This window comes from Tachyglossus aculeatus, chromosome 8 (assembly GCF_015852505.1).
Source record: "Tachyglossus aculeatus isolate mTacAcu1 chromosome 8, mTacAcu1.pri, whole genome shotgun sequence".
NCBI classification, from domain to species: domain Eukaryota; kingdom Metazoa; phylum Chordata; class Mammalia; order Monotremata; family Tachyglossidae; genus Tachyglossus; species Tachyglossus aculeatus.
Genome location: NC_052073.1, coordinates 672,241 through 694,047, shown reverse-complemented (window position 1 = coordinate 694,047; position 21,807 = coordinate 672,241). Strand labels below are relative to the sequence as shown.

The 21,807-nt window shown below is 55.0% G+C and overlaps 1 protein-coding gene across 2 annotated transcripts in view; it reads left to right on the top strand.

The window, feature by feature from the left end:
• The window catches only part of SLC12A1 (solute carrier family 12 member 1), a 29,744-nt gene extending 8,142 nt beyond the window's left edge, over nt 1-21,602 (top strand). Inside the window, exons 3-27 of one of the 2 annotated variants that reach the window (XM_038750130.1) lie at nt 350-484; nt 1,479-1,554; nt 6,321-6,416; nt 7,730-7,869; nt 8,257-8,367; nt 9,170-9,281; nt 9,587-9,714; nt 10,118-10,202; nt 10,370-10,527; nt 10,878-10,985; nt 11,196-11,319; nt 12,705-12,806; nt 13,182-13,337; nt 14,520-14,619; nt 14,805-14,916; nt 15,061-15,201; nt 15,743-15,849; nt 16,678-16,760; nt 17,283-17,426; nt 18,015-18,146; nt 18,342-18,453; nt 19,732-19,818; nt 20,201-20,336; nt 20,982-21,049; nt 21,249-21,602. In XM_038750130.1, the coding sequence (XP_038606058.1) occupies nt 350-484; nt 1,479-1,554; nt 6,321-6,416; nt 7,730-7,869; nt 8,257-8,367; nt 9,170-9,281; nt 9,587-9,714; nt 10,118-10,202; nt 10,370-10,527; nt 10,878-10,985; nt 11,196-11,319; nt 12,705-12,806; nt 13,182-13,337; nt 14,520-14,619; nt 14,805-14,916; nt 15,061-15,201; nt 15,743-15,849; nt 16,678-16,760; nt 17,283-17,426; nt 18,015-18,146; nt 18,342-18,453; nt 19,732-19,818; nt 20,201-20,336; nt 20,982-21,049; nt 21,249-21,384 (2,889 nt within the window). In that variant the 3' untranslated portion in view covers nt 21,385-21,602. Of the gene's footprint in view, nt 1-349; nt 485-1,478; nt 1,555-5,830; nt 5,927-6,320; nt 6,417-7,729; nt 7,870-8,256; nt 8,368-9,169; nt 9,282-9,586; nt 9,715-10,117; nt 10,203-10,369; nt 10,528-10,877; nt 10,986-11,195; nt 11,320-12,704; nt 12,807-13,181; nt 13,338-14,519; nt 14,620-14,804; nt 14,917-15,060; nt 15,202-15,742; nt 15,850-16,677; nt 16,761-17,282; nt 17,427-18,014; nt 18,147-18,341; nt 18,454-19,731; nt 19,819-20,200; nt 20,337-20,981; nt 21,050-21,248 lie in introns of both variants that reach the window. The other variant, XM_038750129.1, reaches the window with a different exon arrangement.
• The last annotated feature ends 205 nt before the right edge of the window (nt 21,603-21,807 follow it).

Below are 21,807 nucleotides of genomic sequence, written 5' to 3'. Positions count from 1 at the left end.
GGTTGGAGCTTGCAATCTTAATACCGATTTTACAAATGAGGTAGCTGAGGTACAGAGAAGTTGAAGTGATTTATACGAAGCTCACTCAGCAGACAAGTGACAGAACCAGGATCAGAACCCTGGTCCTTCTGACTCCTAGGCCTGTGCTCTATCCATTAGGCCATGCTGCTTCTCAGGCCATGCTGCTTCTACAGAAGAAGATACAGAGGCCCAAGGAGGTTAAGTAACCTGTCCAAGATCTCAGTGCAGGTCTCCTTGATCTAGATCGGACACCTGCACAGTTCCACCTTCGCCCAGTCTCTGGTCCACTCGATTCACATGGGGCTGTTTTTTGCTGTGTCTGTTCTAGAATGTGGCTGTGAGCCCAGGCTCAGCAGACAGGGTGGGCAACGGAGATGGACCGACCGGAGACAGCCCAGCAGGAGGGCTTGACGAGGAAGATGCTGGCAAGTCCGTGAAGTTTGGCTGGGTGAAAGGTGTCCTGGTGAGTGAAGGTGTCGTGCTCGGCGGGGACCAGAAGTTTCCTGGGGGAGTCTTGAGTCACTGTAATCCACCGGTACCCCTCCCTGGCTTTCCTCACCTGGTGATGGCCCTGGAGTCCTGTCCCCTCACCGCCTCGCTTTTCCTGCCTGGTGATGTCTAATTCCACCTCTACTACTGTATCAACCTCTTCACTGCCCTCCCCACCTGCAGCCTCTCCCCTCTCCAGTCCATACTTCACTCTACTGCCAGGATCATTCATCTAAAAAGTCGTTCTGGGCATGTCTCCTCGTGTCTCTTAAATATCCCATTCCTCTCCGTATCAAGTAGAAACTCCTCACCTCAGTTTTAAGGAACTCAATCAGCCTTTCCCCTCCTTCCTTACCTGCTGATCTACTACAACCCCGCTCACTCACTTCACTTTTTTAATGCCAACCTATTTACTGCATGTCAATTTTGTCTTTCTCGCACCACTGACCTTTTGCTCACATCCTAACTTGTACTTCCCAAGTGCTTAGTACAGTGCTCTGCACACAGTAAGCGCTCAATAAATACGATTGATTGATCGATCCTCCCTCTGGCCTGGAACTTCCTCCCCCTTCAAATCGGACAGAACACTTCTTTTCCCATCTTCAAAATCCAAGACCCCATCTCTTCCAGAAAGCCTTCCCAGACTAATTTCTCATCTCCCCACCCTATTTTCCCTACCTACTGTGTCATCTATGCACTGGGGTCTCTGCATCCTAAACATTTAGGTACTCACCCACCTCCACCCCCAATTTATGTACATATCCTTATACTCGATGATTTCTCATATCTTCAATTTATTTTAACATCTTCCTCCCTCACTAGATTGTAAACTCCTTGAAGGCAGAGATTGTGCCTGCCAACTCTATTGTAGTGTATGTTCCCATGGGCTTGGAACAGTGCTCTGCACACAGTAAGGCTTCAGTAAATGCCAGTGATGGACTGATGGTCTTCTCTGGGTCTCTGGACAGGTGCGGTGCATGCTGAATATCTGGGGAGTCATGCTGTTTATCCGTCTCTCCTGGATCGTTGGCCAAGCTGGGATTGGTAAGTGGCTTTCTGTGCCCCCAAGGGAGGGAACCATCAATCAGCCCTGCGGCTGCCACGCCCAGCCCCTAACCCACCCCCTTGGGCTACCCCCAGTCTCCTGCTGCCGCTGCAGCCCCAAGCCCCCCTGCTGCTGCCACCCCCAACCTACCAGCCCCCCCATGCCACCTTCAGCCCCAGCCCACCCAGCCCCTTCTGCCAATCAATCAGTTGGTATTTATTGAGCTCTATATTATATGCAGAGCACCATTCTAGGTGCTTTGGAGAGTACAATACAATAGAGTTGGTAGACACCATCCCTGCTCACAAGGAATTTACAGTCTATCGGGAGGAGACAGAAATTGCAGTAAACTACTTAAAGGGGAAATGATAGAGAGGTAAAGATCTGTAAATAAGCACTATGGGATTGAGTGGGAACTCCAGCACCGCCCCCCCCCCCCCCCCCCCCCCGCAACTCCCTGCTGCCACCTCCAGTCCCCTACTTCAGCCTCCCCTCACTACTGCTGCCACCACCAACCCCCTCCAGCACCCCACCCCCGCCCCCCTTACACCTCCCCTCCCCCATCCTGCTGCTGCCTCGTCATTGCTAAATGGGAACCGGATAAAGGTCTTTCCCCTTAGGCTCTCAGAAGGGAAAAGGTGAGAGAAGGAAAGGTGAAAGATTAACCTGGTCTGACTGGATTTTTCCAGCTGCCATCTCATTAGCGAGTCTCTGCCAGACTATCCCCTCCTCTCCAATCAGCCTTACTATTTAGCGGAGCCAACCCAGGGTTTCTGATACCAAGTCAGACCAGACTAGCCCCCAGCCCCTGCCCCCTGCCCCCTGCCCCTCTACCCCTGTTGGTGAGGGTGACACTGACCCTCTGGGGGCTAGAAGGGCTGTCTCCTTGGGAAGAACTAGCCTTGGCCTGTGTCCTGATGCCCGTGCCCTCAGAGAGCCAACTCAAAAGGGCTGCAGGCCCAGCTCCATGGGGCCCAGTAGAACTTGAGGCCCAGTTACCCCATTGATGGAGCACGTGGACCCTGCCGGACAGATACCCCCATCCCCACCCCAGGGAGGGACCCCAGGGCCAAGCGCTTCAGCCACTGTTTCTGGGGACCACCTCTGCCCCCTGGTCCACACACAGAACCCCCAGGGTTCTAATTTTCTAAAGAGGGTCCGGGGAGCTGCTGCTCTGAGCAACACCATTTCCTCAGGTTGTTCTGAGCCTGGGGAGCCCCACCCTGTCCCTGATCTGGAGCTGCCTTTGGGCTCTGAGGCAAAGCAAAGAGTGCAGTCCCAAGGGCATCTACGCCCACAAAGTGGTACTTCTCCAGGAGACTCCAAACTGACTCCTGTCTAGCTCTACTCTGGACCGGCTGCAGGATGGCTCCAGTCTGGCTCCTGTTTGACTTTGGTCTGGCTCTGAGCCAGTTCTGGGCTGACTCTGAGCCGACTCTTAACTGCTTTGGTTTGGCTGCGGACTGCTCCAGTCTGACTGTGGGCTAGTTCTGGGCTGGTCCTGGGCCATTTCTGGGCTGACTCTGGGCCTATTCTTAATTGCTCTGGTTTGGCTCCAGGTTGGTTCCATGCTGCTCCAGTCTGGCTCTGGGACAGTTCTGGGCTGAGTCCAGGTCTTCTCTTAACTGCTGTGGTTTGGTCCCCGGCTGGTTCTGGGTTGTTTCTGGGCTGGTTCTGACCTGATTCCACTGCACTACTCTAGTATGGCTCTAGGCTGGCTCCAAGCCAGTGGCTCTAGGCCGGCTCCCATCTGGCCTCATGGCTTCATGTGAAATTAGCTTTTTAAGGGCAGTTTAGTGACTTATGGACATCATCAAGAACCATTTCTGTGCCTGAAGGTGGGAACGCAACAGAGGGTGAGAGCAATTCTCTCTAATGTGTCTCATTTGCTGCTCAGCCAATGGAGAAAGGAGCAGAACTCTAATCCGGTCTCACATGGCCTGGCCCCAGTCTGACTGGGAGAGGCTGTTTATTGTGGACCTGTCCTGGGGCCTCCTGTGAGGTCTGGGTTGGGGCTGTGGCTGTAACTCTGATTAAACTGTGGCTGTGGCCGTGGCTGGGATGTGGTGGTTGTGGTTGTGGCCGTGGCCGTGGCTGGGATGTGGCTGTGCAGTGGCTGTGGTTGTGGCTGTGACTGGACTGTGGCTTTGGCTGTGCCAGAGTTGTGAGCTGTCACTGTGCTGAGGCTATGGATGGTAGGCTGTTGGCTGTGGCTGTGGCTGTAGCTGTGTGATGTGGGCTGTGACTCTGGCTGTGCTGAGGCTGTGGTCTGTGGTTGTGGCTGTAGCTGTGGATTGTGGCTGAGGGCTGTAGCTGGGCTGGCACTGTGGAATGTGAACTGTGACTGTGTTTTCCTGAGGCTGTGGTTGTGGCTGTGACTGTAACTATGGTTGGGGCTGGGGCTGGGCTGGGGCTGTTCTCCATCCTGATTTGGAGGCCCCGGAAGCCTGAAATCTTTTCAGGCCAGGGTCATCCTGACATCTGCCTGACCTGGGGCCATCCTGACAGGGTGGCAGAAAGTCATGGGCGGGTGGGAGCAGTGGGAGGCAATGGGGATACAGTTAAGGGCTGCTCTGATGAATCCAAATTGTGAAATGAAGTCAGGCTGTGCCAGTTCAGCCCCTGTCTGTGTCCTCAGGGGCTGGGGGGAAGATAAAGGAATCTACCCCATCCTGGAAGGGGCCAGGCAGGACCCCCCAGGATGGGGTGGGATCTTGGCTAGAGCCCAGGTTCAGACCAGGGGTTTGGGCAGCTGCAGGCCCACTCAGCTCCCAGTAAGCCAGAGAGAGGATGCTGGATCTGGGACCTGTGTCCCAAGAGCACAACTGGCCAGGGCCTGATTTGGGCATCCCAGAGCAGGGGGCTGGCGGGAATGACTCCAGGCTGGATCAGTCTGGCATCTGGAGTGAACTGACTGGCTGGAAAATACTCAGTGAGTGAGTCCTCTCTTGTTACAGCTCCAGCCCTAGTCAGGGTAGCTGTAGCTGTGCAGAAGGAAACAGGGATTTCATGGATCCCTGCTTGCCCTCTTGTCCATCTGCCTGTCTGTCTGCCTGCCTGTCCATCTGCCTGTCTGTCTGCCTGCCTAACCACCTGTCCACTTGCCTGCCTGTCCGTCCTCCTGCCTGTCTGTTTGTCCACATATCTGTTTGCCAGCCTGCCCTCCTGTCCATCACCCTGCCTATCCATCTTTCTGTCTGTCCATCCATCTGTCTCTCTGCCTACCAGGCCACCCACTGTCTGCTCACCCACCTGCTCACCCGCCTATCCATCTCTCTGTCTGTCCTTCCACCTGCCTGTCTGTCCTGTCATCTATTTGCTTTTCTGCCCACCTGTCCATCTGTCCACCTGCCCATTTGTATGGCTGACTGGTGGTGCCAAGGCATAGCAGAGATGAGGGCAGTTTCCTGGGTGGATGGAGACGCATGACCACTGACCCCACCCTCAAGATCTGTCCATCACCAGGCTGATTCTCCAGGCCTGAGGCAGGGGCAGGTCTGCTTGGGGAAAAAGGGAGCAGAGCTCTCTGTTGTTGAGGTCTGTCTGTTTCTGTGGCAGCTGCCCCTCCATCCAGACCAGGACCCAGAGTCCTTCTCTACCAGCCTCTGACTCCACTTCCTCTCCCAACACAGCTTCTGTCTCTGAGTGAATGCGTGATGGTGGGAGGGTGTTTGCAACTGAAAGTATGGAATTAAGCCCTTCAGCCCCTGAGTGATGCCCCCTGGTCAGCCCAACTGCCTGTCTTGCCCAGGACTGTGTCTCAGACAGGGACAGCAGGACATTGGGAGAAACCATATGCTGGTTGCCTCCTGGATACCCACCCTTGTGGTAAGGGATGGACCATCCAACACCCCTGACTCTCCCCTCTCCATCTCTGACTCACCCTCAGAGACCCAGCATGGACCATCCAACACCCCTGATTCTCACCTTTCCATCCCTGACTCTCCCCCAGTAACCCAACATGGACCATCCAACACCCTTCACTGTTTCCTCTCCATCTCTTATTCTCCCTTGAGAGGCCCAATATAGATGCTTATCCATGGATTTGAGTGGTTTGGCTTGTCCCCCAGAAAACCACAGGCAGGTACCGGACAACCATTTCCCAGGGGGACGGCAGCAGCAGCAGCAACAAGCAGCGGTGTCTCCCTGAGGACCTTTTGTGACGGCTTGGTCTCTTGGCCCATGTTTCCCATGGAAACTCCCACTTCCGCCTGCACGGGGGAGGTGTGGGGGTAAAGGAGTGAGACCCTCTTGTTCTATGTCTCCATGCGGCAGGTCTTGGCGTTATCATAATTCTCCTTTCCACCACTGTCACTTCGATCACGGGACTGTCCACCTCCGCCATTGCCACCAACGGGTTTGTGCGAGGAGGTAAAGGCCTCGCGGCCGGTCCACTCTGATCTGGGGCCTGTGGGTCCGGGTGCTGAGAGGCAGGAGCAGTCAGAGGTACCGAGAGTCCAGTCCTGGTTCCACCATCCGGCCTGAGGGACCAATCATCTTGGGAATGGGCCGGGACACGGCCTACTCACAGCACTGCGGCGTTTCTTCTCCTAGGTCCAGTCCACGGGCAGCAGATGGATCTCTCCTGGAAGGGAATATTTCTTCCCTCCTTCCCCCAGACTCCCCACTTCCCTCCCCCAGTCTATTTGAGTACATTTCAGGGGCCTCCCGGAGGCAGCCATGGCCAGGACAGGTGGGGTCTGGGCCCCCTCGGCGGCTCCCCAGGTGAGTATTGAAGGCAGCCGTCTGTGTGGCGGTTTTTCAGGTCTCGGAGTCATCATTATCAGCCTGAGTGTGGTCGTCACAACACTGACCGGCCTGTCCATGTCCGCCATCTGCACCAACGGGGTGGTGCGTGGAGGTAAGGCAGTCAGACTGGTTGCGGGGCCCAACAGGTAAGCAAACAGAGGGCGTGCACAGAACAGGGATCTGTAGGGTGTGTAAACACACAGCAGGTATGCATACAGAACACACATGCAGAACAGAGGTCTACAGAGTTAATAAGCACTCAATATATACGCACAGAACAGGCGAGTATGCACATGGAAGATATGCACAGAACGGGAACATACAGAGTGGGTTTGCATGCAACAGGTATGCAGGCAGTGGGTACACAGAGAACAGGTATATAAAGAGTGAGTACTCCAGCAAAGTGTACATATGGTCTGGGAGCGTGTACAGAGTGAGAACTCACAAGTGGGTATGCAGGTAGTAAGTTTGTTCAGAGTGAGTATGCATGCGATGTGAGTACATCCAGACCAGGTATGTATAGAGGGGATAAGCCAAAGGTTGGTTTGATCCTCAAGGACACTGCCAGGGAGATGGGAGTGTCAGAGGGAGATGGACATTCAAATTCATCCCTGAGGGTCCAAACAGCCCCTCATTCATGTCACTCTTAAGGGTCAGTAGTAATAATAATAATTGTGGTATTATTTAATCTCCTTCTATGTGGCAAGTGCTGGGGTAGATATAAAATGATCAGATCAGACTCAGTGCTTGTCCCACACAGGGCTCAGAGTCTAAGTAGGAGGGAGAACAGGTATTGAATCCCCATTTTACACATGAGGAAACTGAGGCACCAAGAACTGAAGTGACTTGCCCAAGGTCACACTGCAGGCAAGTGCCAGAGCCAGGATTAGAACCCACATCCTTTTACTTCCAGGCCCATGCTCTTTCCACTAAGCCACGGGGCTTCTTGCTGTAGCAGCCATGAAGCCACACTGTCTGCCCCATGGTCAGTTGGCTCCAGCCACTCCACACCCTAACCAACTCCATCTCCTCCCCTCCCCTCCCTTTTCCATGCTATCTTCCCATCCCCTCCTCCTCCTCTCCTCCCCCTTCCCTCCCCTCTCCTCTCCCCCATCCTTTTTCCATCTCCTCTGCTGTGTCTGGCCTGACTGCTCCATCAAACTTGGCCACAGGAGAAGTGGAGTGGAGGACCCGTCATGATGAGCCAAGATCAACAATGGTCCATGTGGGCCTGTAGAGCCAAATGTCCTGCTGGGGTCCATAGTACAGTGACTCGGCCCCCCGTGGCCAATTCCCCGGGGTAACTTTACCAGGCACTGATCTCCCCAGATGAAGGCCCCATCGTCCCCTCTACACATCCTCCTCCTTGCGCCCCTCCCGGCAGTCCCGCTCCATGGCCTCTCTACACCCTTTGCTCTTGTGCAGGCGGTGCCTACTACCTCATATCCCGGAGCCTGGGCCCCGAGTTTGGGGGCTCCATCGGGCTGATCTTTGCCTTCGCCAATGCTGTGGCCGTGGCCATGTATGTCGTGGGGTTCGCCGAGACCGTCGTGGGGCTCCTGGAGGTCAGCGCAGGCCTGGGCCCTGCCCTCCGGTTGGGGGAACACTTGCCTAGCTTCCTTCAGGGGCAGGAGGGTGGGCAAATCCTGTCTACTGATCAAGAGGCCCCCCACCCCAGGGCTGCAGATCTGTCATGGACAAGATGGGATCTTGGTGCCAGGAGAAGTTGAGACCCTATCTATTCACCAGGATCCCTTCCCAGGGGACAGGGAAGTGGGGTTGGGGCAGCAGCTCCTCTCCCTCCCACCCCCCAACTAAGATGCTAGTGGGATGCCCAGTCTCCCACTCCAGGGTGCCCCCTATGGAAATGCCAAAGGGGTACTCTTCCCCCAGTTCTGGAGTACTTCCCCCATGGAAATGCCCTAGTCAGCCATTGGTCTTTCTCCCTGCAGGACAGTCAGGCCCTGATGGTGGACAAGACCAATGACATCAGGATCATTGGCTCCATCACTGTGGTGATTCTGCTGGGCATCTCGGTGGCAGGCATGGAGTGGGAGGCCAAGGTAGGGGTGTCTCAGTCCAAAGGGGCAACAGGGAGGCTGATGGGGAGGGGTGGGGCAGCTGGTGGGGCGGGGAGGGTCTGGACTTGGTTCCTGAGGAATCTGAGATCCCTTACAGCCTCTCAACATGGAACAGAAGATTCTGGGAGCTTGGGGAGTTCCAGGAGGAAGAGTGCATGGCATTAGAGTCACCTGGCTCCTCCAATAAGTTCCCTTTCTGAGTTTGCTCATCCAAGAGGAGTGCCCGCCTGCTGGCTGGGGGTGATAGAGGGGAGGGGGAAGGAAGAAAGGGAGGGGAGGGAGAGGAGGGGAGAGTGAGGTAGAGGAGGAGAGGGTGAGGGAGAGGAGGAGAAGGTGAGGAAGGAGTTGGAAAGGGAGGGATGAGGAAGGAGTGGTCCCTGGAGCAGAACCTAGATACATTCAGGCTCCTAGGGCTTCAGAGACCTAGAGTCCACAAACCCAGAGGTAAGGAGACTAGGTTAGGTTTGCTGAAGTCCTGGGAGTAGGGCATGTTCATGGCTGGGGGCAGCTGTGCCAGGCCAGAACTGGCTCCCTCTATGCCCACCTCTGTCCTGGAGAGTCCGGGGAGGGAGGCACACAGCTGGACTGCAATCCAACTCCTTACACTCCTGGTCTAGCCCTGAGACCACTATCAGTGCTCCAGCAGACAGGCCATAGGTGATGGACCATAGACCATGGACTTTGGACCATGGACCATAGGTGATGAGCCATGGATCCTGGGACATGGGCAATGATACAAGAGGCCTTAGGTAATGGGCCATGGCCTGCTGGCATGTCATTGCAGGCTCAGGTGATTCTCCTGATCATTCTTGTCATTGCGATTATTAACTTCTTCATTGGGACAGTCATCCCCTCCAGTGCCGAGAAGAAGTCAAGAGGTTTCTTTAATTACCAGGGTGAGTGGTGCCAGAACCCCCTTACGCACCCACCAACCACAATCTGGCCATCCAGACTCCAAGCTCCAAAATCCCATGGGGACTAAATTGAGCACAAACTAAGAATGCTTTAGTATGGTGGGCTCCCAAGAGTTCATTTTTAAGGAGATGACTGATGGGGGATGGTCAAAGCAGAGCTGAACCAGGAGGTGTGGTCCATCTTGACTAGGGGTTGTGGGGCTGGGGCCTCCAGGGGGCAAAGATGATTCCATTTCTCAGAGTGGGGCAGCTCCAGGTGATAGTGTTTCCTGTTGTTTGTGTCGCAGCCTCGATATTTGCAGAAAACTTTGGGCCCAACTTCATGGATGGGGAAGGTTTCTTCTCCGTCTTCGCCATCTTCTTCCCAGCTGCCACAGGCATCCTGGCTGGAGCCAATATTTCCGGGGACCTGGAGGTGCATTCCCTCTATGAAATGGTGGGGGGAGGTGGGGGGAGCATGGGGCAGTGAGGGGTAGTGGGCAGGGTCCCTCTGGGGCATGTCCAATAGGACCAGTGTGGCCTAGTGGAAAGAGCACAGGCCTGGGAGCCAGAAGACCTGGGTTCTAATCCCGGCTTTGCCACTTGTCTGTTGGGTGACCTTGGTCAACTCACTTGAATTCTCTGGGCCTTAGTAACTTCATCTGTAAAATGGGGATTAAGACTATAAGCCCCATATGGGACATGGACTGTGCCCAGCCAGATTAGCTGGTATCTACCCCAGTGCTTAGTACAGTGCCTAGCACATAGTAAGCACTTAACAAACACCATTACAAAAAAAAGAAAAAAGAACAAACAGAATTCTGCTCTCTCTCCTCCAGGACCCCCAAGATGCCATCCCAAAGGGCACCATGCTGGCCATTCTCATTACCACGCTTGTCTACGTCGGTGTGGCCATCTGCCTGGGTGAGCACCCCTGGGTGGGGTGGGCAAACAAGGATGCAGGGCACCCCCCCGGCATCATCCCACCCCACCCAAATAGTTTGGGTCTGAGGTTGGGGTGGGAAGTGTCCCTGCCTCCAAGCTGGAGGACTGTGCCCCGGGCACAGTGGTAACCCATGTCCCTCCTGCAGGCGCCTGTGTAGTCCGAGATGCCACGGGGAGCGTCAATGACACGGTCACCACTGGGCTGAGTGGTGCCTGCAATGGCTCTGCAGCCTGTGGGCTGGGCTATGACTTCTCCACTTGTGGGAGCCATGGCTGCCGCTATGGGCTGATGCAGGATTTCCAGGTGTGATGGCAGGGAGGGGGGCATGAAAACATCCCCAGCTGGCCCCATATTCTCCTCTGGGCCCGCCCTTCTAGTCTGGGACCCATCTCCTCCTGGCCTTGCCCCTCCTACCCTGGGAACCACCCCAGGGTCTCTCCCCGTATCCCAGCACTCACCCCTGGCCCTTAGTGCCCTGGCCCCTCCCCTTCTCCGCCCCTCCTCTGCCATCCCTCCCGGCCCCGCCCCCCTCCCCCTGAATTCAGTCCCGTTCCCCCAAGCACTTACTCCTTCCTGCCCCACCACTTTGTCCTCCTGCTGGCTTTTGGAGGTCCAAGCGGCTCTGACCGCCCTGTGGCTCCTGATCTCAACAGGTCATGAGCATGGTATCCGGGTTTGGCCCCCTGATCACGGCTGGCATCTTCTCAGCCACGCTGTCCTCGGCCCTGGCCTCCCTCGTCAGCGCTCCTAAGGTCTTCCAGGTACCAACCCCAGGGCGGCCCAGCCCTGACCCGGACTCTGACCCCCTCCCCGGCAGACCGGCAGACCTGCTGCGGGCCTGGTTGGGGCAGGTGTCCAACTCCCTGTAGGCCCTGGGAGGAGTGGAATGGGATGGTGTCCAGCGAGGGGTGGGGGGCAGTCCTGTGGAGGTGAGGGGGGGGACTGGGACAGTGACCATCTCTGGCCCCCAGGCCCTGTGCAAGGACAACATCTACCGGGCGCTGCAGTTCTTCGCCAAGGGCTACGGCAGGAACAATGAGCCCCTGCGAGGCTACGTGCTCACTTTCATTATCGCCATGGCCTTCATCCTGATAGGTACAGACTAGCTGCAGGCCACTGGCCATCACCAAGTGGGTGGGAGTCCCTGGATCCAGGCCAAGATAGCATAACCACCTGTGGCCTGGCCCAAGGGACAATAACTGACCTCCTCCACTTTTTTTACCCCTACTCTTCTTCATTCTTCCTCCCATCCCAATTCTCCTGTCCAGACCACTGATAGCTGCTCTCCCCACCCCTTCTTACCCCTGCTGCCCTTCTGCCATTCTCTGACATCCCCAGTAGGGTCCATTAGGTTTGTTGAGGAGGTCATTGATGACTTTGAAGAAAGTGATCCCAGTGAAGTGAAACAGGTGAAAGCCGGATTGCAGTTCAGGAGGGTCAAGAGGAACCGGAGGAGTGGAGGCAGCAGATGTATTCAACCTGTTCAAGAAGTATGGACAGAACCACTAGGGAGATGGAGAGATAGGCAGATGGTGCCATGGGGTCCAAAGAAGGGTTTTTTAGAATGGAGATGAGGATTTGCTTGAAGGCAGAGGAGAAGGAGCCTTCAGGGTGAGTGGTTGAGAATGGTGGCCAGGGAGGGAAGGAGTGAGCCAAATATTTTTAGAAGGTGGAAAGGGAAGGGTAGAGGCACTGGGGATAAATTTTGATAGCATCCCTCTCGAGAGATGTTGAAGGATGAGGGAGTGTATGGTGGCATGGAGGGAGTTGGGGAGGATGAGGAGAAAATCTGAGGAGTCCATGCTTGAAGACTGCCATTCTGTCAACAAAGTAGTTGGCAAGGTCATCAGGGATGGGAGGGAGCACTGGGGGCTTCAGGAAGAGGTTAAAAATCTGGAGTAATTGGTGAGGGAAGAGCTATAACAGGGGAGGATCAATCAATTAATCAATAGTATTTACTGAGTGTTTACTCTTGGCAGAGCGCTGTATCAACTACTTGGTTGTATAGTAGACAGGATCCCTGATCTCAAGCAACTTAGAAAGAGGAGATGGCTGGGGAGACAGGATAAATTTGAAAAGACCCTCTCACCTCCTCCCCTCCCCTTCCTTCCCCCCGCCCCCGCGGACAGTCATCCCAACATCGCCTCAGGAAATGCTCTGAAACTCCACACCTGGTGCCGCACTCCTTTGAATGGTAGGAACTGAGCACCTACTGAATGTGCTGCACTGTACTGAGCTCCCACTGGGTGCAGTTCCCTGTACTGAGCATCCTCTGGGTGTGGTACCCTTTACTGAGTAGCCACTGGATATGGTACACTGTACTGAGCAACCACTCAGTGCAGTGTTCTGAACTGAACACTTGGAAAAGTACCACAGGAGCTGCAGACCTACCCAGATCCAGCTCCTCAAGGCCCTTTGGCTTCCCCAGGCCCACCAGCCCGTTGGCCACTCCAGCTTGTGTATATGTTTCCCTCTCACAGCTGAGCTCAATGCCATCGCCCCCATCATCTCCAACTTCTTTCTGGCCTCCTATGCCCTCATCAACTTCTCCTGTTTCCACGCTTCATACGCCAAGTCTCCCGGTGAGTGGGGCTGGGCTGGGGCCCTGGAACAGGAGCAGTTCCCACCCCCAGAAACCAGGCCCCCAGGTCCCCGGGCAACACTAATTCATGGACAGGAATGCGGAGGGAGGAGAATAGTCCTTCTGCCACAGCATTTCTGCTTCAAGAAAACCCAGCCCAGCCAGTCCGCAGGAAGGGTAGGGGTGGCACCAGGGTTGATGTGGGGCTGACGCAGGATCGGGGTGGGATAGGTGCAGGATCGGGGTAGGGGCAAATGTGGGATCTTGGAGGGGAAGGTTGACTCACCTGGGGGGCTGGATCTACCCTTGGACGGGATGAGACATGGGGCAAGGCACAGCAGTTGGGAGAGTTCAAAGGTGGTCTTTGGCTACGCAGGCTGGAGACCAGCCTATGGCATCTACAACATGTGGGTTTCGCTGTTTGGGGCCGTGCTGTGCTGCGCCGTCATGTTCGTCATCAATTGGTGGGCGGCCGTCATCACATACGCCATCGAGTTCTTCCTGTACATCTATGTCACCTACAAGAAGCCCGGTGAGGTGGTGGTTGGGGGAGGCGAGGGTCGGGTGTGGGGGGCCAGGCCGGGACACTAGCCTTTCATGCCTGCTTTCATTTCCTTCAATCAGTCAGTCAATCAATCAGTGGAATTTAATGAGCACTCACTATGTGCAGAGCACTGTATTAAGCTCTTAATAGAGTTGGTAGACATGTACCCTGTCCACAAGGAGCTTCCAGTCTAGAGGAGCTGTGAGCTCTGCTCGGGTGTGGGCCCAGATTCCCATCCCAGGAATCGGGAGAAGGGGAGGTGCTGGCTAATCCTCAAGGGTGCTCAAAGACTAAGAGGGGTGCTCAGAGTTGCTCAGAGGCTCTCAGAGACACAGATGCTTAGAGTTAGTGACAGGAAAGCCAAAAAACCAAACTGGACTTACCTAAAACCCTTAATTGTGCCCTGGGACATACAGGAGGTCTCTTGAAATCCCGGGACACTTTGAAACACATAGAGTGCACTAGAACTCCCAGAGGGCTTTGGAACCCACAGGAACAGTCTAGAAAGCTGCAGGGGTGCTCTGGAACCCACAGGATGTTCTGTACTGTCTTCCCTGCACTGGTGCTCTCCACCCAGCAGAAGGATCTGTGGGGTCTAATTCACCTGCTAGTCTGGGCAGGAAACCTGTGGCACAGAGGAAGAGCTGTGTTTCTCTGTGTTTTTAGAGAGGTTTGGGAGATTTTTCCCCAAGCAAATCACCAGCTCAAGGCCTAGGGTCCCCCTCCTGCTCTGCTCCATCTCCCGGCTACCCCTATCCCCCTGTCTGTACACCCCAGGGCCAGGGGCAGCTTATCGGGCTGGGTCTGCTCCCACCTTCCTCAAATCTGACAGACAATAACTCCCCCATTCAAAACATTGTTGAACGCACACCTCCTCCAGGAGGCCTTCCCTGACTAAGCCCCCCTTTCCTCTTCTCCCACTCCCTTCTGTGTCACTCTGACTTGCTTCCTTCGTTCTTATCCCCCACAGCCCCAAAGCACTTATGTACATATCTGTCATTTATTTATTTATTTATATTAATGTCTGTTTTCCCCCTTCTAGACTGTAAGCTCATTGTGGGCAGAGAATGTGTCTGTTTATTGTAATGTACTCTCCCAAGCAGTTATCACAGTGCTCTGCACACATTAAGCGCTTAATAAATAAAATTGAATGAATTCCTACATCCACAGATGTCAACTGGGGCTCATCCACGCAGGCCCTGTTCTATGTGAATGCCGTCAACAGTGCTCTGGAGCTGACTACAGTGGAGGACCACGTGAAAAATTTCAGGTCGGTATCAGCCTCATGTGGAAGACCAGTCCCTCTGATAGGAGGGGTCCATGACATTGGACACATGCCCAACTGTCCTTGGTCCTGCCTTCGCTGAATGGAAGGCATGGCCCGCCTGGCTCCCATCCAGGGCCCCCACCCCTCCTGGCCCCAGCCAGTATTGACCACTGGACTCTCCATCCCAGGCCCCAGTGCATCGTCCTCACAGGTGAGCCCGTGACCCGGCCAGCACTCTTGGACATCACTCATGCCTTCACCAAGAATAGTGGCCTCTGCATCTGCTGCCAAGTCTTTGTGGTACGAGCCTGGGACTGGAGGCCCAGCTGGGGGTGGGGGTGACAGGAGGAGGGAGGGGAGGTCTATCTGTAAAGTCAATCCTCTGGGTTTTCTCCCCACCCACTATGCCGGGGGACTTGTGCTGATAAGGGTCCATGTGGGCAGGGCCCGCGCAAGCTCTGCGTGCAGGAGATGAATTCTGGCATGGGCAGGAAGCAGGCCTGGCTCACTAGCAACAAGCGCAAGGCTTTCTATGCAGCTGTGGCAGCCGACTCTTTCCGTGATGGCGTCAGGAGCCTACTCCAGGTCAGGCGGGGGACACGGAGATGGTGGAGAGTGGGCAGTGCCATCAGGGGAGGCTGAGGGGTTGGTGAGGAGCATGTCTGCTCACTCAAGGTCCTGACCTCTGGCTCTGGCCTAAAAGGGTCCATTTTGGGGTGGGTCAAAGGCCCATTTGGACTGAATGTGGGTGTTTTGGGGGCCTGGCATGCAGAAAAGCCTTGGGCCAGAGAGGACGGGCTGATGGACAGGACCCGGCTGGTCAAGGACTGGTTCCTGGGGGTGGGGGATAGGGAACTGGGGAAAGGGGACAAAGCAGTGGAGGGTGTTAACCCCCAGGGCAGCCGCTGCAGGGTATGTGCAGTGGTGGGGGGAGGGAGGAGGGGGCTCCAGCTCCAGCTTCCCTTCCCACATTTGGGGAGATGGAGCATGACGAGGCCCCCTCCACCCCACCCCAACTGCTGCTCCTTCCCACTGCCCCCCCTCCATCCTGGGAAGGGATCTCGGGCACCTCCTGGTCTCCTTGGCCCCTGCTGACCCCCAGTCTTGGCTTCCCCCAACACACTAGGCCTCTGGCTTAGGCCGGATGAAACCCAACACACTGGTTCTTGGGTTCAAGAGGAACTGGAGGAAGGCAGCACTGGCCGAAATTGAGAACTACGTTGGCATCATCCAGTGAGTGGCACCTCCCTGACCTCACCCCTCGGACCCCATGGCTACCTCCCGCCTCACCCCACCAGCCTAACTCTCCCAGATGGGACGGGACTAAGCCAGCAGCTGGGCCTCTTGGGTTGTCTGGCCTCTCAGCCTAGGAGTTGTAGGCCAGCAGGAGGTGAACTGAAGACCATGACCTCCCTGGGGAAAGAGCTGGCCAAAACTGAACTTTCCATCGTGGTGGCAATGGGACAGGTGCCAGGTAGTGCCAGACAGTGCCAGGAGTGGAGGCAGAGGGCTAAAGAGATTCAGAAAGCCAGGCTTGAAGACAGAGTCCCACAGAAGAACAAAGAGAACCAGGGGTTGGTCAGGGGGCAGGGCCCATGGAGTGGGCGTTGAGGGGGAGAGAGTGGAGCAGTAGGGAGACAGGAGAGAGAAAGGGTAGGTCAGAGGATGACTGGACAGGGTTGCCACCAGCTGGCGATCCTGAAGCTTCACCCACTGCCCTACATTCATTCATTCAATTGTATTTATTGAGCGCTTACTGTGTGCAGAACACTGTACTATGTGATTGGGAAGTACAAGTCAGCAACATATAGAGACAGTCCCTACCCAACAATGGGCTCAGTCTAGAAGTGGGAGACAGACAACATGACTGTGAGCCCGTTGTTGGGTAGGGACCATCTCTATACATTGCTAACTTGTACTTCCCAAGCGCTTAGTACAGTGCTCTGCACATAGTAAGTGCTCAATAAATATGATTGAATGAATGAAAACAACATAGAACCCTGCCTCCTGCCCGGCCCTAGGGAAGAGGAAACTAACGCCTTGCTCTCTGCTCCCTCCCAGTGACGCCTTTGACTTTGAGATGGGCATAGTCATCGTCCGGATCAGCCAAGGATTTGACATATCCCAGGTGCTCCAGGTCCAAGGTATGTCCAGCCCATCTCAGGCCCACCCCACCCCATCCGACCCCACCCCAGCTACCCAGCTGTGCCATCACTCATGGCTGGCTGGTTTCCAAGCCCAGACACCCAGCCTCAATCATCAATCAATCAATTGAATTTATGAGCACTTACTGTGGGCAGACCACTGTACTAAGAACTTGGAGAGGTACAACAGAACTGGTAACATTCCCTGTTCACAAGCAGCTTACAGTTTAGAGGAGGTGACAGACATTAATATAAATAAATAAATTACGGATATGGACATAAATGCTGTGGGCCTGAGGGAGGGTGAATAAAGGGAGCAAATCTAGGTGCAAGGGTGACACAGAATGGAGTGGGAGAAGAAGAAATTAGGGCTTATTCAGGGAAGGCCTCTTGGAGGAGATGTGATTTTAATGGGGTTTTGAAGTTGGGGAGAATGATCGATTGGTTATGAAGAGGGAGGGCATTCCAGGCCAGAGGCAGGACATGGGTGAGAGGTCAAATGACTGGGCTTCCCATTCCTAGATGAGCTGGAGAAACTGGAGCAGGAGAGACTGGCACTGGAGGCAGCCCTGAAAGACCCTGAGGACACAGAGGGTAGCGGTGGGCTCCGAGGACTCTTTCATAAAGCTGGCAAGCTCCACATCACCAAGCAAGTTGTGAAGAAAGGTGAGTGGAGCCCTGGGCAGACCATGGCCAGCCAACTCCCTCCAGTGCAGATAGCTTGCCAGCCCACAGAGCCAACCCCAGATGCCTCTGGGGGGGCTAGGTGTGGTTGGGCAGGGTTAAGGAACCACCCTGGGGAGCAGACAGTCAGGACTCAGGCACTCTGAAGGTACTGAGAACAGCCAAGCCTTTCCCTCAAGTAGCTGAGGGTTTGGGGCCTGGTCCACCCATCAGTCCACATCTCCAGTTGGGTAAAGTTGGTAATTGAAGTCTGGCCCAGCTGCCCATCTCTCTAGCCCCTCTTTGAAGTTCAAAAACTCTGTCTGGGCAAGTCAAGACTCCATGGGCTTGACCCCTCAGTGCAGCCCGGGACAATGGAAAAACTCATTTTATTTGTCACTTAAAAAGTAAATCAAAAAGTATTTGAATTTTCAAGCAAGTTTGTTGCTTCCGCTTGGCAAATTGTCCAGGGTAGATGGACTCCCAGGCCCTCTCTGTCTGGGACCCCATCTCCCCGCTCCTCGGATGGCGGCATGAAGGGTGAGGGGCCTTCAGAGGCACAGAGCAGCTCGGCTCCCTCCTCCCTCACAGACGTGAGTATCCGTACGGTCCAGTCCACACCCGCAGGGGAAATCAACCAGAGGCTAGTCGAGGCCAGCGGCCAGTTCAAGAAGAAACAAGGCAAAGGCACCATCGATGTCTGGTGGCTGTTCGATGATGGAGGTAAGCGGGAGGGACCTGTAGCCCACTCCCACCAGCCAGCTGGCCCACCCCAACTGGGAAAAGGAGCTGGAGACCAGAGCTGGGTGAACCGTGCGAGCAGTAGGGAGCCCAGTTACGAACTTGGGGTAGGGACTTGCCCGCCACTGCCACTGGGCCTCCCTCCCTCCCTCCCATCTTCCCTCTGTCCCTGCCCAGGGTTGACCCTCCTCATCCCCTACATCTTGACACTGCGGAAGAAGTGGAAGGGCTGCAGGCTGCGGATCTTCGTCGGTGGGAAGATCAACCGCATCGAGGAAGAGAAGATAGCGTAAGGCCTGCTGACTTGTCCACTTGTCTCAGCTGACATAGGTGGTCACGAGGGCACAAACCTGGCAGCAGCACAATAGTATTAGTAGCAGTAGTAGTACTAGTAATAGTAGCAGCTCTAGTGGAACCCACTTGGTGTGGTGTACTGTATTAGATACTTGGGGAGTACATAATAACAAAGTGTCATGTTACCTGCCCACAAGGAGTTTACACACTACTGGGGGAGACAAATATAAAAGTATTTACAACTAGAGTGGTCAAAATCAATAAGTTGAAAATATATATCTCTATATAGAGAGATATAGGTGTGTTAAAGAAGGGGTAAACAAGTTATTAGGTGCTGGGAATGGCACAAGAAGTGACCTGGCTCAGAGTGCTGGAAAATTAATCAGGGAAAGCTGGTTGGAGGAGGTGGATTTTAGGAAGACTTTGAATTTAGAAAGAGCTGGGATCTGTCAGATGTGAGGAGGGAGGAAGTTCCAGGCTGAAGTTTCAGGCTGGGGTTGGGGGGAAACATAAGTGAGGGGATAGAGGTGGGAGAGTTGAGAGTGAGGGACAGCTAGAAGGTTGGCTGGGGAGCAGCAAAGACAGCGAGTTGGAAAAAAGAAGGAGAAGAGAGTGGACAGGTAAGGTAGGGACAGACGGTGGAGAGACTGAGCACAGTCCTGGGCCGGGCCATTGGAAAGTGCTCATGGTGAGCCAAAGGTTTCCACCCCTGCCACAGGGAGAACGGAGTGGTCATTAGCCCTAGGCCCTCCCGTCAGGCAAGAACTGGTCCAGAAGGCTTTGGGTACTCAATGGTCAGCAGACAAGGCCATGCACTGCTCTGAGGGATCATCAGCATTCCGGTTCCCCTGCCACGTTATTACCCACTCCTTGGGCCACACCTCCACTTGGGCCCCTTCTCTTCAGCCTTCAGGATGCAGCTTAGCTTGGGATCTCTGGGCCCATCAGGGCCACAGTTAGCCTTGGCCAAGCCCTGCACACCAGCCATCCAATCAGTCAATGAGTGCATTGTACTGAGTACCTTCTGGGTGCAGAGCACTGTACTAAGTACCCGACAGGGGGCAATGAGGTTAGCAGACATGAGCCCTGCCCTCAGGGAGTTTACAGTCTGCTTGTCACTGGGCTCAGCCTAAATGAGGTGCCGTTTGGTGCCTTGCCTTGCCCAAACCCCAGCACTCTCGGCCCAGGGTCAGCTGTGATAGCCAAGTGCTCTCTCTTATGGGTCTGAGTACTTTCTTTCATGTGGCTGAGTCCTCTCCCTCATTGTTTCTAGAATGGCTTCCCTCCTGAGCAAATTCCGGATAAAATTTGCAGACATCCACATCATCGGTGACATCAACATTAAACCAAACAAAGAGAGGTGAGAAACCTCAAGAGAGGCACAGTGTCCTGTTGGCTGGATTGTCACTCCTCCCAACAGCGCTGCCCCAGGATGCTCTTCCTTTCTTGTCCTATTCAGAGTTCCCCTCCTTCTTGGCACTGCCCAGAATGCCCTTCCTTGCCGGCCCAACCGGAGTGCCCTTCCTTCTTGGTACTACCCAGAGTGCCCCTCCTCCCCAGCCCTCCCCAAGTGGTCCCTGCTCCCTGTGCTGCCACCCTAGTGTGATGCCCAAGCTAGCAGCAGTAGAGCTGGGGGGAAGGTGGTGGTTAACCGCGTTGCCCACCCCTTGGCTGAGGACCTTCAGAGCCCAGGATGGAGCCCTTGAGTCCCCTACACAAGTCCTCTCGAATTACCCTTCCAGCTGGAAGTTCTTTGAAGAGATGATTGAACCCTATCGCCTTCACGAGAGTCGCAAAGATTTGACAACAGCAGAGAAATTGAGACGGGAAACTCCATGGAAAATTATGGATTCGGAGATGGAAACGTTCAAGGAAAAGGTGCAGTTTGGTTTTTGCGATGCTTCGGCTGGCCAACCCGCTGACCGGAACAGGGCAGAGGGGAGTGAGGGCCAGGAGAGGGTGTCCATCACTTTGGCCAGCCGGTGAGTTGGTCATGGTCCTGTCCCCTCTCTGGACTGGCTGTGTTCCTCACCCTTGGTTCCGGGTTGCCTGCTGGCACCAGAAGTATATTGTCAGAGTGCTGGGGATTGTTAGAAGACCTCTGGGGTCCTATCTGGCGTTGGAGGCTGGGGAAGTGTCAGATGGCAACAAAGCCCCTCTCCCTTTCTCCCCTCCTCTGAACCCTTCAACCCTCTCTGTCTCTGACTCTCCCCACCCAGTGACCCAGCACAGACCGTCCAACACCCCTGACTCTCCCCTCTCCACCCCAGACTCTCCCCAAGTGACCTAACATGGACCATCTAGCACCTCTGACTTCCCCCCAGTGACCCAGCATGGACCATCCAGGGTCCCTGACTCTCTCTCCCCATCCCTCATGGTTTGGAGTCTCCAAAAAACAGATCTCTGAGAGAGAAGGACTCCAGAGTCTGCTTGTCTGGGTTTGGGTTGGGAAAGTTCTTCCTGGAGATTCTGGAGTAGTCCAGAAAGGTACCACTGTGTCCAGCAGATCCTGCTGTTTTCCAGAGTCTGCGCCAGGTCCGGCTGAATGAGTTGCTTCAGGAGCACTCCAGAGCTGCCAACCTGATTGTCCTGTAAGTGAGACCCTCCTCGCTGACTCCTGAGCCCCCGGGACTCCCATCCACCCCCTCTGCCCCTGGGTCTCCATTCAGTCGGGAGGACAGCCCTGCGGGCCCTTGGCATGTTGGCCTGCCCTCCCATCAGCCCACCGGCTTATCTCAGGCCCTGGTCCCGTCCACCAGTTTGGCTCAGTCCCTGTCCCTCCCTATACAGGAGCCTGCCGGTTGCAAGGAAGGGAACAGTATCTGATCTGCTATACATGGCTTGGCTGGAAATCCTCACCAAGAACCTCCCACCCATCCTTCTGGTCAGAGGGAACCACAAAAACGTCCTGACTTTCTACTCCTGAAGTCGGCCAGCCTCCTCCCACTCCTGTCTGGCCCACGGAAACTCTGGAGGGCCGGCAGGAGGGAGGCCCAGGTTGGCGCTCTCCGGAACGGCTTCCAGGCCTCTGACCTGATGCTTTCTTTCTATGTGTCTTTAGAACAGAGCAAACCCTGATTTTTCACCTGGCTAGTAGGGACTGAATTTTTCTCACATATCTGCCGGTGGCAGTAGGGAAGTCGGTGGGAGGTGGGGGGAGGGGTCTGTGAATAATAAGGATAATCATTGTTATATTTGTTAAGTCCTTTGTACCTAGCACTGTACTAAGCGCTGAGATCGATACAGGATAATCAGATTGGGCACCATCCCTGTCCCATATGGGGCTCACAGTCTAAGGGGGAGGAGAACTGGTATTTCACCCCTATTTTACAGTTGAGGAAACTGAGCC